The following is a 16,370-nucleotide window of genomic DNA, read 5'->3' on the forward strand; positions in this document are numbered from 1 at the left end:
GTCTTTCAGAGGAGTTGAGTTAAGGTCCCAGCACACACACAGGCAGCTTGAAACCAGCTGTAACTTCAACTCCAAGGGATCCAATACCCTCTTCTCACAGCCAATGGACATTCAGTGCACATATAGCATCCACATGCACACACACATAGAAATAAATATTAAAATAATAAACTGTCACCATGTTAATACAGTGATGAAACTCAGGGACATAGCAGAAATATGTAGCTACATATGTTATAAAACAAAAGCTCTAATTTAGTGAATAAGCATCTGTTTCAAGAGGTTAGAAAAAGATCAATGAAGAAAAATAGATTTTTTTACAATGATCTTATAGGTGATAGGTGTTATCTTTTTAAAAACATGAAACTGTTTTATAGAAAAATAATTTTGTATACTAATTTTATATTCTTTTATAGCCATGGTATTCTCTAATTTTACATTTATCTTCTATTTTTGTATATGTGTTTGAGCTCATGGGTATCGAAGGAAGCCAAGAAATACCTTTAGATACAGTTAGTTGTGAGTTGCCCAGTGTGGAGGCTGGGAACTAAATTCTCAGTCCACTGAGAAAACAGCAAGCACTCTTAACCACTGAGCTATCTCTCCAGTTGCATTAATCCCCTTTTAATTTCATGAATTCATTTGCATTTTCTGTGGCTGTGTCTACACACAGAGTCATGTTGCCTAGGCATAAGAGCTGTTTTTCTCATCAGTCTCCTTCACACTCTCAAGCTGCTGCCCAGGCGCCTCTCTCTGGCCGTTCGGTGCTGATGCACCCTGCCTTTCCTGACCTCAGAGCTTCAGTGTTGCAACACTAATGGCTGCATTTGCTGAAGTCCTTGTTCTGTAGTACAAGTGTCAGCAAACACATCCTCTGAGACAAAGCCATGGCTGCATGTTTTTATGGAGTGAGAACTAAGGATGACTTTTACAAATTTTAATTGTTGAAAATCATAAAAGAATAAAAATTTTAAAAAATATACAAAGTTCAGATTCCATGTCTATAAACAGAGTTTTATAGGCACACCGCAGACATACTCATTTGTTTACACACTTCCTGCAGCTTACTCACATCAGAGGCAGATTTTAGTACAAATATTATATGTATTTGTTTGTGTGTATGTGTACGAATGCCTGAGCACGAAGGCAGGTCAGAGGCATTCATAATCCACTGAAGGTGTACGGTCACAAATACACTCTCAGTTGGAAAGTACTAATTCTTACAGTCTGAATTGGAGATTTCATGGTACCTTATTTTGTTTACCTAAGAAATGATGTACTTACCTGACTGAACGATCATCACTTCCGGTTACAGCCAAAGGCTTAGTAGGGTGAACAGCAAGCGCCCAAAGTTCACCTTCGCAATGCCCTTGCATAATTAGGAAAGGTTTATTTCTTTCATGCACAACAATTTCAAAAATTTCACTGTCCTGTGTTCCCACTAAAATGTGGTCACCTCGCCAACAAACACTCCTCACAGATAAACCTGGTAAAAAGCACATTAGTTCCAATATTGTACTTAACATCAGTGCTACAATGATAAAATGCACACTTAATTGGAAATTAACTTTTGTATCTTTTATATCTTAGTTGTAAGAGAGTACAAAAGTCTAAATATACATTCCCACTGTCTTCAATTGTTTGTATTCCTTGCCATATGGAACAATAGACTCTTTTTCATATACATAATTTCTACCCATCCTTTAGATTACTTTTCCCTTCTCCTTTGCTGGGCAATTCTTAGAGTCATACTGTGTTTGTAGACAAAGTCTCACAAGCACTTAACGATGGTGAGTTCTCAGAACCTGCCTTTAAAGATGTGCATTTTCTAATTTTTTCTCTAACAACCTGACTTCTCACTATATTTCATTTCTTAAATCTGATCATCAATATATTTAAAGGACAATAATTCACTTTTACTTTATCTTCATTTTTCACAGTTCCTGTTGACCCTTATGAAATAACATTCCCATTTTTTATTTATACAACATTGTCAATATAAAGACACCACAGACCTCATAATATTCTCTTGAGAATAAAGCAAAAGTGAATAGCATTATTTTGTAAGCTTCAAAATAATGCTCATAAAAAACTAATGAAAACAGAGTAGAAACTGACATCTAAAAGCTTATCATATACTGAGTTTTCTAAACAATTCATTAATTTATCTAATACTAGGAGATATTTGTAGTGATCTTAATTTACAGATAAAGCTAAACAATCAGACCAGAGATAGCTACATCTCTCTCCAGTAACACAAATATAAATATATTATAAACAAATATGATCTAAATGTGTTGCTTCCAATTTTAGACTTATAATTCAATGACATTAGTGACTAATAATTACTATTATGTTACATTGAGAACCTATTTTATTATGTCTATCTTTAAATCCCATAATTGCTGAAAAAGTAAGTTCTGAATAAAGGAAAAGTGACTTAAATCATTTTTAACAAAAATTCACCAATTTTCAATATATTTTATTTGCACAATTATTTGGCAAATAGTTCTATTTAGCATTGTAACAGTAAAATATTTTCAAAATCCACAGTTTAAAAGAGTAAATGTTTATTAAATGTTTCTGTAGATTTTATTATAACAGGCATTAGACACACAAAGGGTCTTTGTCACAATAGCACAAACTGTATCAGCCAAAGTCCTCCAGAGGGAACATACAGAAAACATACGTGTGCACTAAGAGACACCCACTGGCTTATTTACAATTTGCTAAGTGTAACTCATTCATGTGATTACCTTTGTATCCCTGTTCTGTTTCCCTGAGATCAATCACAGTAATTGGTTTAAAAGTTAAATCCCAAAGACGAATACAGCCATCTCTGCCTCCAGTAGCAAAGCCTTCTTCACAAGCATTCATACTAAAAATCCCTGCCTAGGTAAAGGTAGAAAATGACTTATAAACATGAACCTCTTAAGACCGTTTACTAAATAAAGGCAAAAATCAATCCAGCAGTACTTTCTTATGAAAAATAAATAATTAATAAACCAGAAAACACATTAAAAACACCTAAAATATATCATTAGCAAGTCAATATATAATTGGGGTGGTATTTAATAATATGTGCATAACACAAAAGAAACTTAAATGCTATATATTGCATATAAAATTCTAAAAGGCAAAACTCTAGACATAATAAATGCAAAATGTCAAAATGCTCACGTGACTTTGAGCTGTAAGACCTTTTCATACATGATAAAGAAAACCATAAACCATAAGGGAAAAACCTTTCCTTTTTTATGTGTAAGTGCAGTACTAGGGATTGAACACAGGAATCTAATGCTAGGCTAGCGTTCTATTCCCAGCCACCTCCCTGGCCTTTAAATGCAATGTATATACTGAAAAAATATTTGTCTCTAATATACACATGAGCAAAAAACCCCAGTACAACCAACCAAAGAAGAATAAAACGCAAAAAGAATAATTAATAAAAAAGAAAATTCAAGGAAATTAACGTTTTTCTTCCAGATGATAAGCAAAAATTTACAACACTTCACATTCTATACAGAAAAATGTTACAGAAAAAACTAGTATCTTTATATATTAAAGGCTAAAATAGAAACTATCATAATTTTGTGAAAAAAATACTGCTATTTTTGTTTCCAAACATTTTTCATAGAGCAAGTCATTCATAAATGGTTCTTTAGGACATCAGTGCTTTCCACTTGAAAATCTCTCCTAACCTCCTACTTGTTGGAGGAGTGACGATTCAATTGCTAAACAGTTTGAATTTAAAATCACATGAAACATTTAACAATACATTTTTGTGAGTTAATTATATGAAAATCTCATGAATTAAAAAAAAAATCCAGGGACTAGAGAGATAGTGCAGTGGTTCAGATCATTGGCTGGTCTTCCAAAGAATCTGGATTTAATTCCTATCTCCTATGTGAAGGCTCACACTGGTGTGTAACCACAATTCCAGGGGATCCTACGCCTTCTCATGGCCTCTAAAGGTACTAGGCACACACATGGTGCACAGATACACATACAAGCAAAAACACCCATAGGCACAAAGTAATCATTTAGCCAACTAAAAAATGAAATCCTCTCCCCTGGCTTAATGAGTCTATTTTTTCCCCCACATGTTCCCAAACTGCCTACTGGCTAAGCTGGCCTTAACAACACTAGCTTTACTTTACTGCAGGTAGTCTAGAAAACTCTATGACTAAAGTCAACCAGCTTTACTCAGCACTATTCTAAAAAAATACACTGTTATAACAAAGGTTTTAACAAGATAATTACACTAATTTAATAAATATGTATGAGTCTAATTGCATAGTTCTTAATTGAAATCTAAAAAATAATCTGTTAGAATAACATTTTTACAAAGAAACTGAACTGACTACAGATAGGGTATATTAGTTTGTTTTAAGTAAGTGAAGTGGTAAACAGCTAAAAGTATTTAAATTATTCAAATATACTTACAGTATGGGCTCCTTGTATTGTTCGTATAAGATTGATTCCTTTCCAAACATATATATCGCCATTGAGTGCACCAGAATATGTTAATTCGTCCCGAGCACAGGCTAGGCACAATATTGTCTGAAGGTCACCTGTTTTACCAAAAACTCCTCGTTTTGGGGTCAGAGCATTTCCACACAAACTCCAGAACTAAAACGTATACATTATAAGCATATTATCAAATAATGCTTATAAAACCAAGTCATATATTTTCAATAATTCAATACTATACTATGGTAGTAGACTAGAAATTACCTAAGAAGTTGTCTTATGCTAAAATAGCATTCAGTGCTTATATCCTCACCCTAGGGTTGTCACAGCTGTTTTAGCAGATTAGTCACTAGTTTCAATCTTTATCTGTAAGAGTAAGGAATCTGAGCTAACATTTTCCTTAAAGCTATTTTTAGCGGGAAGAGGGATGACAGTGGAGGGCAAAGAAATGTGTGGAGGAGGAATAACTAACATGAAAGATGTCTGAAAAGCCATATGGAAACACACTATTGTATAAGCTTCCTGAGAGAGAGAGAGAGAGAGAGAGAGAGAGAGAGAGAGAGAGAGAGAGAGAGAGAGTGTGTGTGTGTGTGTGTGTGTGTGTGTGTGTGTGTACTTTTTCACATAAAAGAGTTAAACTGGTCACCCTTCACAGGGGATAATACTCCTCCCAGAAGCCAAAGGATGCTAAGTAGAAAGCCTGGTGCCAAGCATAATTATTCTTGAGTTATTGTTCAGATGGGTCTTAGATATCCCCAAACCACTCCTTCTGGTTGCCCACCAGAACTGGATAGTAAGACTCTATTGCTTAGACACAAGTCACACAGAAATCAGGTTGATACTAACCAGGAAGTTTTCTCTCTGCTTGTTACCTTTCATGGCATCAGGAAGTGTTACATAGACCTCTGGGAAGGGAAAGCCATCAGTTTTGCCCAGCTGTGAACCCTGTGACTATAATAATGGCCAGCATGCCTTGAGTGCAATAGTGTCATGGATGTTAAAGAGTTAACCAATCACTTTTTGATTTAAGGCTTGCCTCACAAGAGGAAACAAATGCCTAGTGCTGTTAATCTGACCACACACCTATGACTAGAGAGCTCACAGGACAAGGCCCTAGAATAAGCCTACTAATATTATTTTGCCAAATGGACATTGTACCAAACTGCCATCTAGATGTGTATCTTCATGCACATAAATTAGTGCAGACATTATCAAATAAATAGTATCTTTGTGCAGTGATGACAGTAAACACAGACACTATCACTGTGCAGACAATCAGTGTCTGTGGACTGCTCAAAGACAAATGGGACATCTACAACACCCTAAGCCTTGGGAATCAATGTAGAAAGGGGGAAAGATATAAGCCAGAGGGCAGGGAGGATAGGATGGAAACAGTGACTTCTGGAAATAATAGGGTGCTGAACTCTGAAACTCACAGCAGCTGTGGCTGTATGCTTAGCTAAGACCTGCAACCAAGCCAGTCAACGTTCTAGCATGGAGAATGCAGGGACTTGGGAGCCCCTCTTCTTACTGTTTATGGCTTCCAAAGGAGGGAGAGTCAGGGTTGTTTTGTATTGTTCTGTAATGGCATGGGTACCAGTAGTTCAACCATGCGTCAGTGGATAGCCTCACCCCTGATTATATGGGCACCACAAATTGGTCCCATGGGATTATTAAAAAAAAAAAAAAAACCAGACAAGAGTGGGAGTAGTTGGAGTGGAGGGGGATGAATCTGGGAGAGGAGTGGAAGTGAATACGATCAAGGGGTGTGTGTGTGTGTGTGTGTGTGTGTGTGTGTGTGTGTGTGTGTGTGTGCGCACACACGTGCATGTGCACACGTATGAAATTCTCAAAGAATGAATAAAAAGAATATTTCAAAAAAAGCTGTTTTCAAAAACTTCTGTATACAATTTAGGCAAAAAGTTGGGAGTGAGTTAGAAATGCAAATGAAGACAAAGTCTGGGAAGATGGCTCAAGGGAAGGTCATTTGCCTCGCATGGACAAGGTCTTGGTTTCAATCTCCAGTACCGGAAGGGGAGTGAAAAAAAGCACACAGCACCATATACTCAGGAAAATGAACCAAATGTTATGTCAAATCTGATGCAAAAGGTTAAGATGGAGGAGAGGTCAGAAAGAAAGAATATATGTTGCTCTCATTGGTAGTCTCAACCTGACTAACAGCTTTGTAAAACTGAAAAATGAGAATGCATTACAAATAATCTATTCATCTGGGGGAAGATAAATTCAAGCAAGATTTGCCACAGTCAGCCTTATTACTATGAATAGTGTTTAGTAAATTTTTATAGTTTGTACAGAAAAAAATCTAAACATAAAAGGGCAGGGATTTATATATGGAAAAATTCTAAATAAAGAAATTGGGCCCCCAAAATATTATTTTTTTTGTAAATTACCATGTAATATATTTTTAATAATATTATATCCTTAAATTTAAAGTTTGAAGCCTCACAGAACTAAAACTTGGGACACTTATCTATTCACATAACTAGTGAATACTTTAATGTATGAAATTCTATGACTTTTAAACCCAAAAGCACCATCTATAATTTATATTCACAAGAATAGTTGGCCTTGTCCTTTTGCCCAGTCCCAATCCGATGCTATTATCTCTCTCCTGGCTCTGTGAATCTCAGTGTTGGCCCCGTTAGAACCACCTGGGGAGATTTACAATTCCTGAACACTCGCTGAGATGAAATGAGATCAGATCTTTGAGGAATAAAGTCTAGGTTTACAAATGCCTTTGAGACTCAGGAGGAGCTAAGTCCTCTGTTCTAGAATCCAGTTCACCCCTGTCAAATAGAATGGCAGTGAACATGCAAATCTCTCTTCCGTCTCTACACATATATGTGTATATATAAATAAATTCATGTGTGCTAGATATACATATGCATGGTTTCCAATACAGTGGACCCCAGAAACATATGGCTCGTGAGTATTTGAAATATGACTAATGACTGAATAAATAAATTTTAAATTTCATTTTATTTGAGTTTACATTTAAATTCTTAATGTCCTAGTGTCTACTGCACTTGACAGTTCAAATTCAGATCATCTTTGAGACTTAGTTTCCTCGATAATATTATTGGCATAAAACTACTACCTTACTAGCCATTGCCACTATCAAAGGAAATGTAATTCATAATATAGTTTGATCTCAGAAGATCAATTCTTAAAATAAATAAAAATAAGTTTTAGCTTTATTTACAAGGTAAGTAATAAGAACTCTTTATATTTAATTTAGATATTATATTACATAATATATGATTATAATATATAAACTAAACATTATATATGTCTAATACACAGTTGGTAAATTAATATACACAAATATACACATATCTCAAGTACTATATCAAGAATTATCTCAAATAAAGACAAAGATCTCCATCTTCCCAGTGTTTAAAATATATGCCTAAAGCCTCGTGGGGTGAGTGAAGGAAATACAGATAAGCTGGTCAGAACACAGATTCTTACTCACTAGGAATTAACTGTTTCAGGAGCAACTGTATAAGAGGAACAGAAAAGGAACAAGTATTTGACGTTTGCACCAGGCATCAGTGACTTAAAGTTAACTATAAAAATACTGTTTGGTTGTTATCTCTTAGAAGCCTGTTCTTTCTAAAGAGAGACAGACAGAGTGGACCTGGAGAGGAGGGGAGGTGGGGAAGAAAGGGAGAAGAGGGGGATTTAATGAGGATACACTGCATGAGGAAGGAATGAATTATCGACACTGACTCTATAGGCTTCAAGACCTAACTATATAGTAAAGCAAGTACACAGTAATTATCGAGGTAAAAATATCACTTGACCATGAACAGCATCTGAACATATGCTGCTAGGAGGACAGTAAGAGCTGTCATAGCTTCAAAATGTGAAGAAAACAGACAAACACACCCTCCAAGTGTTGAAGTGACTCCCGAGGCTAAGTGTGCAGGAAGTAGCGGTGGTGACTGTCCACGCTGCTTCCGTGAGACGGCATTATCTCCGCAGATGAGAACTCTTAGACGTTTGATTCCCTGTTCACAGTGGATTCTACCTCATTAGACTGGTTCCTTGTGGACGTTACTCATGACTTCCTTTAAAAACTTATACTTTATAGTGTCTCAAATACCTACAACAAGCACTTGCTAGACAAGACATGAGTAATAAAAACCTGACATTTAAAAACAAGTCCTGTTCGAATTCTGTAACTATCCTAATGCTAATGGTGCAATGAATATGTAGCTACAGATGACCGAAAATGACTGCTACATTTGTACCTTGATGTGTTTAACACCGCAGCTGACGAGCTTATTTGGCTGGTACAAATCCCAAGAAATATCAAATATCTGTAAATAAATCAGATCAATGGTTAAAATACTTTCAGTATCTCTTAAGAACCCTGCACAAACAATGAAGTGGGCTAAGCCCTTACCTATCAGAAACTATATATGACACCCTCAATAATAATAAAAATCCAACATTTCAAAATCTTATAAGGAAAAGTAAGTATGGCCATAAGGAATAAAAGCAATTTATTATTTTGGTTAACTTTATAGAGAACTAATAAAATTTAATATGCATTTCTTTTTAATTTTTAAAGAATACTTTGACCCAAGAAGGAAACATGAATGGATCAACAGAACTAGAATATTAGGTTAAGGCCTGAGAATTTTTACAGAGGCAAAACACCAAATGGTGCGGCAATACATAATTTTAAATGTACATGAGCAGCATCGTGTTTCCCTCAATACAATATCTATGCAACATACTATTAAACCAAACCAAACAGGTCATGTAATTTTAAGGTTGATATCTGAAAAATTTATGTTTTCATATGTACAACTCTTCAAATAGTAAAAAATAAGTATGTGTAGTCTTTATGTTTAAAAATGAAAAAAGTATATTTTTTACTGAAGCAAACATAGAGATAAATTCGGAACTTATGCTGTAAACAGTGGATCATGTGTTTTAGTGCTAGGTAGATAAGCTATCTCCCATTTTTATTAGATTGTATTTATGTGTATGTATATGTAGGCACCCTCACCTGCTGAGCCATCTCGCCAGTCCACAATCTAAGATTTTATGGGTATTTATAACTGTAATTTAAGCTGTACTTTCAAAGTTTTATTAATGTTTCACATTGGAAGATCCCCTATCTAAAGTATGCAAACCAATAGTTCTTGTATGTTCACAGAATTGTTGAACTGTAACTACACTAGGTTTTAGAAAATTGTTATCGCCTAAGAAATTCATTCTACATTTCCCTTCCCGTCCTCTCCTCTCTCCTATAATTGCATGATTTTTTACAAATTGTGTTAACTTTTATTACCTAGGCCTATGTGACAATGACAAGACACAGAAGACCCTGTGAACTCTCAGCCAGTCTTTTTCTGCAAAGTATTTATTAGAAAGCCAAAAAGAGGATACTCACTCTGTCTGTGTGACCAGGAGCCATAGACAGCATTTTCCCCCTTTTCCAGTCCCAAACACAAACTGCATTCTTTGAATCGAGTCCAACTGAAACTAAGCGCTGGATTTTGTCCAAGAAATTCAGACGGGAATAAAAAGACAACTCAAATAACTACCAAATTATAAATAGCAAATAAGTTCTACATGTAACATCAAAATATATGCATTCACATTTCAGACACCCTTTAAGGCACATAGATGTATTCATCCCATTAATATTTGTACATGCATTAGTTTTTCATACTAAGTAAAAAAAAAAAAAGAAGAAGACTATCAGTTTAGGAATACCCGGGAAGAATCCTAGTCAAACTCCAGACAAAAGCTAAAACTTCTAGATGAACCGTAAACACATCTTTTAAAATGTACCACTGTGGTGAGAATGAAAAAAAAATTGAGAACAAAACAAAGGATCCTTGGTGAGCATCGTGGAGGGAGGAAACATTTACTATGGCATAAAGCAGGGAGAGCTTGGTTACCAGGTGCTTTGGGTTCATGTGTTTGTGGTTTGTTCCTAGAGAGGAGTAAGAGAGAAAGTCTAGGGGATCTACCCAAGATGGGGCTGGACTGGCTAAAGGAATAGCTCCTCAGAATAGGAACGATGACAAGTAATTCCTTCTCAAAGAATGGGTAATTGTGGGAGAAGAAGAAACTCTTCATGAACATCTGAAAGCCCAGGCAGCCCTCACACTGTTGTGACCTGAGTTTACCCTGGTCATGAACCCTCAAGTGGGGGGTCCATTTCCGAGGTCTGGCCTATTTTCAGGAAATATTAGTAGCATGGCACAGGCAATACAAATCAAATACAGGGTAATGTGGCTTTTACTCAACCCTTTAAAGATTCCTACAGGCAGAAATCCAAGTAAGAGCAAGCTACAGAGTGACAACAAACTGGACCCTTCAGCACAAACCCAGGAGGCCAGAAGTGAAAATAAGCAGGTCTTAACAATTAGCAAAATACACAGCACTGAGCTTAGATAAACAGTATAAAATGATCTTAACACACACACACACACAAAAAAAATAAAATAAAATTAAGGGTTCAAAATATCCACCTAAGAACAAAGAATAGGAAAGTATAAAAATATCCAAAGATGCACAGAGAAATGAAAAGTAGATGAGATGAAGCTAAAAACTCCTTCGAAGAGCAGAATAAATGAGGAAGAGACTGGAAGACACAGTTGACATGAGTTAACATGGAAGATGGAATTCTAGCCAAGAAGAGACTTCGCAATCTGAATTTGACCGCTGCTTTGACATACAGAAAATTGTACAAAAATATATGAAACACACATTTTAACGGTAACCAAAGTACTTTCCAGTCACAAGGATGTGAATTCACATTCACAAGAATATGAATTATGAAAAAGGGGAGAGACAAAATAAAGTGAGTTCAACAACCGACTGAATTTCACTTAGAAGACAACTTCTATATTGGACTACATAAAGGTAGAATCCTAGATTTGTTGTTGTTTTTTAAACTGGCAAAGGCCTGGCGTTCAGAAGCTAAGAAGGCTAATATGTAGGACACAGATAAAGCTGAAGAAACTCTGTCCACAGTGAGACTTGAGAACACCATCCTTCCCGTGTATAGGGCAATAAACCCAAGAAGATGAAAAGAAGAAACTCCAGAAAAAGAGCAATTAATGGGGGAAATAAAGGCAAACAAGTTTGAGAATGTAAGTGATCTGCACTATCTCAAATTACCAAAGCTACAATGAAGGTCTGTCTGGGAAGCTCCTGGGGATTATTAAAGCCCCCAGGATGGTAATAGCTTAGCACAGAACTTAAAACAATCACCCCAGAAGAAATGCTACTATAGGTCTCCACAACTTCCTACTGTAAATGAAAATAGACTCATATTTGCACCATGCACAAAGTTCAAGTCCAAGTGGATCAAGGACCTCAACATAAAACCAGATACACTCAATCTAATAGAAGAGAAAGTGGGAAAGAGCCTTGAACTCATAGGCACAGAGGGAAATTTCCTAAACAGAACTCCAGTGGCTCAAGCTCTAAGATCAAGAATTGATAAATGGGACCTCATGAAACTGGAAAGCTTCTGTAAGGCAAAGGACATAGTTAATAAGACAAATCAGCATCCTACAGATTGGGACAAAATCTTTACTAACCCACATCCTATAGAGGGCTAATATCCAAAATATATAAAGAACCCAAGAAGCTAACCACAAAACACCAAACAACCCAGTCAAAAAATGGGGTTTAGAACTAAACTGAGAATTCACAACAGAGGAATCTCGAATGGCTGAGAAGCACCTAACAAAATGCTCAAAGTCCTTAGTGATCAGAGAAATGCAAATCTAAATGATCCTGAGAATCCACCTCACACCAGTGAGAATGAGATCAAAACCTCAGGTGACAGCACATGTTGGCGAGGATGTGGAGAAAGAGGAACATTCCTCCATTGCAGGTGGGACTGCGAACTGGTACAACGACTCTGGAAATCAATTTGGAGGTACCTCAGGAAATGGGAAATAGACCTACCAAAACACTCAGAAATACCACTCTTGGGAATACACCTAAAGGATCCCCCAGTTCCATTATGTTCATAGTGGCCTTATTTGTGATAGCCAGGAGCTGGAAACAACCCAGATGTCCCATGACAAAAGAATGGATACAGAAAATGTGGTTCGTTTACACAATGGAATACTACTCAGCTATTAAGAACAAGGACATCTGAGTTTTGCAGGCAAATCAAAGGAATTAGAAAATATCATCCTGATTGAGGTAGCTCAGACCTCAAAGGACATGCATGCTATGTTCTCACTAATAAATGGATATTAGCACACACACCCCCAAAGTATAGAATACCCAAGATACAGTCCACAGAACTCAACAAAGTCAACAAGCTGAAGGACCCAAGTAAGGATGCCTCAGTTCCACTTGGGAGGGAGAAGATAGCAACCACAAGGGGGAGGGAGAGAGGAACAGGAGAGGGAAAAGGGATGAGTGTGGAGGGAGAGGAGAACATTATCTGATATTGGGTGGGGGGAAAGGACTGAAGCCCTGAGGGCCAGCAGAAAGAATGGAAACAGATGACCTAGGGAGGAAGGAGGTTGGGAGGACCCTTCAGAATGTACCAGAGACCTGGGAGGTGAGAAACTCTCAGGACTCAAGTTGGGGGGTACCCTAGATGAAATGCCCTACAGTCGGAAGAGGGAACTTGCTGAGCCCACCTCCAGCAGAAAGACAGGGCAGACAGAAAGAAAGTGAGGGATGGAGTTGCTATCCCACAGTCAAAACTCTGACCCATAATTCTTCCTGTCTGAAAGAACTTCAGGAATTGAAATGGAGAAGATCCTGAGGGAAAGAAGGTTCAGCAACAGGCCCAAAGTGGGATCCAGCTCAAGGGGAGGCCCCAAGACCTGACACCATTACTGAGTCTATGGGGCATTCACAAAAAGAGACCTATCATGACTGCCCTCCAAAAGACCAAACGAGCAGCTGAAAGAGTCAGATGCAGATGTGCACCCAACCAATGAACAGAAGCTGCTGACCCCTGTGGTTGAATTAGGGAAAAGCTGGAGGGAGCTGAGGAGGAGGCCAACCCTGTAGGAGGACCAGCAGTCTCTATTAACCTGGACCCCTTAGATCTCTCTGATCCTGGATCACCAACCAGGCAGCATACACCAGCTGAGATGAGGGCCCCCCCACATACAGCAGAGGACTCCCGGGTCTGGGTTCAGGCAGAGAAGATGCACCTAACAACCAGAAGACTGGAGGACCCAGGAAGTTTAGAGGTCTGGTGGGGTGAGTAGGTGGGGACATTCTTGTGGAGACCTGGGGGAGTAGGCGGTATGAGATGTGGAACTTTTGAGGGCGGGGGGGGGAGGGGAGCGAGGGTGAAGTGGGAGGGGAATAAAATCTGGAGTGTAAAAATCAATCAATTAATTAATTAGGTTTTTACAAAGACAGAATTTAATGACTCATTAGAAAAATGTTCAAATGTTTTAAAGGAGTCTCTATAATAAATTGTTTTAAGTATTATATAACATATACAATGTCCAGCATCTAATGAAAATTATTAGCAGATGAAGGAACATGAAAATGTGACCAACTGTGAGAGTGTCAGTCAACAGAAACATCCAGAAATGATGAAGGTGTTAAAATGAGAACAAATATGGAACAAAAGTGCTGAGCTAGGGTCATTGGGAAAGTACTCGTCTGTTGCACAGCAGGAAGATCTGAGCTTGGTCCCCAGCACTCACACAGAGGGAAAAAAACAGTGTACGGCAGCAAATAACTGCTAACCCAGTGCCAAGGAGGCAGAGACAGGAATCCCTGGGTTCTCTGGCCAACTAGACTAGCCAAATCTGTGAGCTTCAGGTCCAGTGATAGACCTTGTCTGAAAAGATAAGATACCAGTAGCTAAAACAGAGACTATGCAGGCCTCAAAGCTTAAATTATTAACTACTGATGTTACACAAATTTTACCAGTGCTTGACTTGGCACATGAATTGACAGCAGGTTGAACAGCATGCTTTACTACACAGGAGACTTTGGGTACTTCTGTAAAACCTCTCTTCTTACCCTATGTTGTTACCCACTAAAAGGGGATAATTAAAGTACTTCATAAGGATAATATGAGCACTAACATATTACATATAAAGGAGTTAGAGGAGTATCTGCATATAGTTAATGTTGTACAAATGCATGATACCTTCATCACACTCTTACTTTACCATAAGCCGTAATTAGCTTTACACATTCATATAATTTGTTCAAATGAAACACGCCACCTAGTGTCCAGTCAGAAAAGCTTTGACTGGGTATAATTAAGATAAACCAAATGGGCTCAATTCTAGTATGGAGTCGTGTGGTCTCATTATTTTGGAAGAATAAACCATTTCGTTATTATGAAGAAAACTTATAAATGTCATAGAAGATGTAGGGCTTAATGGAGTGATACTGGTCTTATTATACTAGACTCAATATAAGTTAAGATCTGGAAGAAAATAAAATTCAAGAATCATGCACTTAAGGCCTATTTAGAGAGTAAGACAACTAAAAGGTCCTGGAAGAAACACCTACTCTCTAGGCACATAGTAATATGCAAAATGACCTTTGTTTTGATCATGTACCTAAAGACAAAGGTAAACTGATACATTTCATTTGTGTCAGTTCACAGGCTTTTTATGAAATTTGACTTAAAAGCTACCTCATCCTTAGCTCATTCTAGAAATGAACAGTTTTAACTCTAACCATGTGTTGTTAGAAATAACTGTGGGCTGCGGAGATGGCACAGGCGTGAAGTGCTTGCTGCATAAACCTGAGGGCGTAAGTTCAGATTCCCAGCACCAAGGTAAGGAGCTGAGCAGTAAGGCACAGATCTGTAAGCCCAGCCCCACTAGGCAGACACAGGTGGCTCCAGGGCCTCACTAGCCTCACTAGCCAGTCAGAAGAGCCAAAAATTCGAGCTATAGGTTTACTCCTTCCTCCTCCCATTGCTACAGAATCTTCAGTCTCTATTTGTTATGGGTTTCTATAAACAGACTTTTCAGGCCCTAATTATCTTCAAGAAGTCCGGCCACTAGCATTAATATGTATATTCACCTCAGTGAAGAGAAAGCCTTTGGGAAAAAACAGCCTTGCAACCTTGAAGGAAGCTCATCAATTGGATAAATCCTGAATGTTTACCTATGCTTTCAAATCTAGCAGAAAATGAAAACATTAGACCATATTTCCTACTCAATACCTTATAAGGAGTTTATAAACAGGTATGTTAGTTCAAATATATTTTTCAAATTATAACATTAAAATAATTTCCTTATCTTAAATTTCCAGGAGCTCCTTACATTAACTGCACTTGTTAAAGGATGAATTCCTTTTGCGATATAAACAACTACCTATGTTACAGTTTGCGAGGCAGTAAAGCATCACTGTTAAAAACGCGAGCTTTGCAGTCTGACAGACCTGGTTCCCGCTCTGGTTCCCCTCACTAGCATTAACCTGAGACAAGTTATTCAACCTTTCTCAGGCTCAGTTTATTTTCCTGCAAAATAGAGATAATAATAGACTCTATTTCACAGGGTTGTCACAAGGATTGAGTGAGAAAATGCAGACTTAGGGGAATGCACGCCCAGTACATAGTGTGACCTCTGTATCTCTATGGATTTCTAAGTCTAAAACCTTAATGAAAACATGATGACAAAATACAATTATTCATGATTTCTCATGGAAAGAGCTCAAAGTAAGCAAGGCTGAGTGCTTTCAAGCAGTAAAAGCTACAGAAGTGGTTTCTCCTTAGAAGAGACATCTCAGCAATACAATCCACATTCTATTTAAAGGGGGAAACTAAAAGTTAAGAAGAAATTATATCTAAAGAATATTTATTGACTATTACAGTAAAAAAAACATCTTAAATTTCACAAAACCTTATGTGTAAAGGAATTCTAAACTAATTGTGTAGA

The 16,370-nt window shown here is 37.4% G+C and overlaps 1 protein-coding gene across 12 annotated transcripts in view; it reads right to left on the bottom strand.

Annotated features, from left to right (window-relative positions):
• The window catches only part of Eml5 (EMAP like 5), a 130,317-nt gene that overhangs the window by 92,880 nt on the left and 21,067 nt on the right, over nucleotides 1–16,370 (bottom strand). For all 12 annotated transcript variants that reach the window (XR_010052132.1, XM_063262251.1, XM_063262249.1 and 9 more), the window contains exons 3-7: nucleotides 9,905–10,003; nucleotides 8,751–8,819; nucleotides 4,447–4,632; nucleotides 2,757–2,892; nucleotides 1,285–1,486 (exon numbers count right to left, since the gene is read on the bottom strand). Coding sequence is in view for 11 of the 12 variants with exons in the window: in XM_063262251.1 (XP_063118321.1) it covers nucleotides 1,285–1,486; nucleotides 2,757–2,892; nucleotides 4,447–4,632; nucleotides 8,751–8,819; nucleotides 9,905–10,003 (692 nt within the window). In the remaining variant the exon portion in view is untranslated. The remainder of the gene's footprint in view (nucleotides 1–1,284; nucleotides 1,487–2,756; nucleotides 2,893–4,446; nucleotides 4,633–8,750; nucleotides 8,820–9,904; nucleotides 10,004–16,370) is intronic.

Source organism: Rattus norvegicus, chromosome 6, assembly GCF_036323735.1.
Source record: "Rattus norvegicus strain BN/NHsdMcwi chromosome 6, GRCr8, whole genome shotgun sequence".
Classification (NCBI taxonomy): Eukaryota; Metazoa; Chordata; class Mammalia; order Rodentia; family Muridae; genus Rattus; species Rattus norvegicus.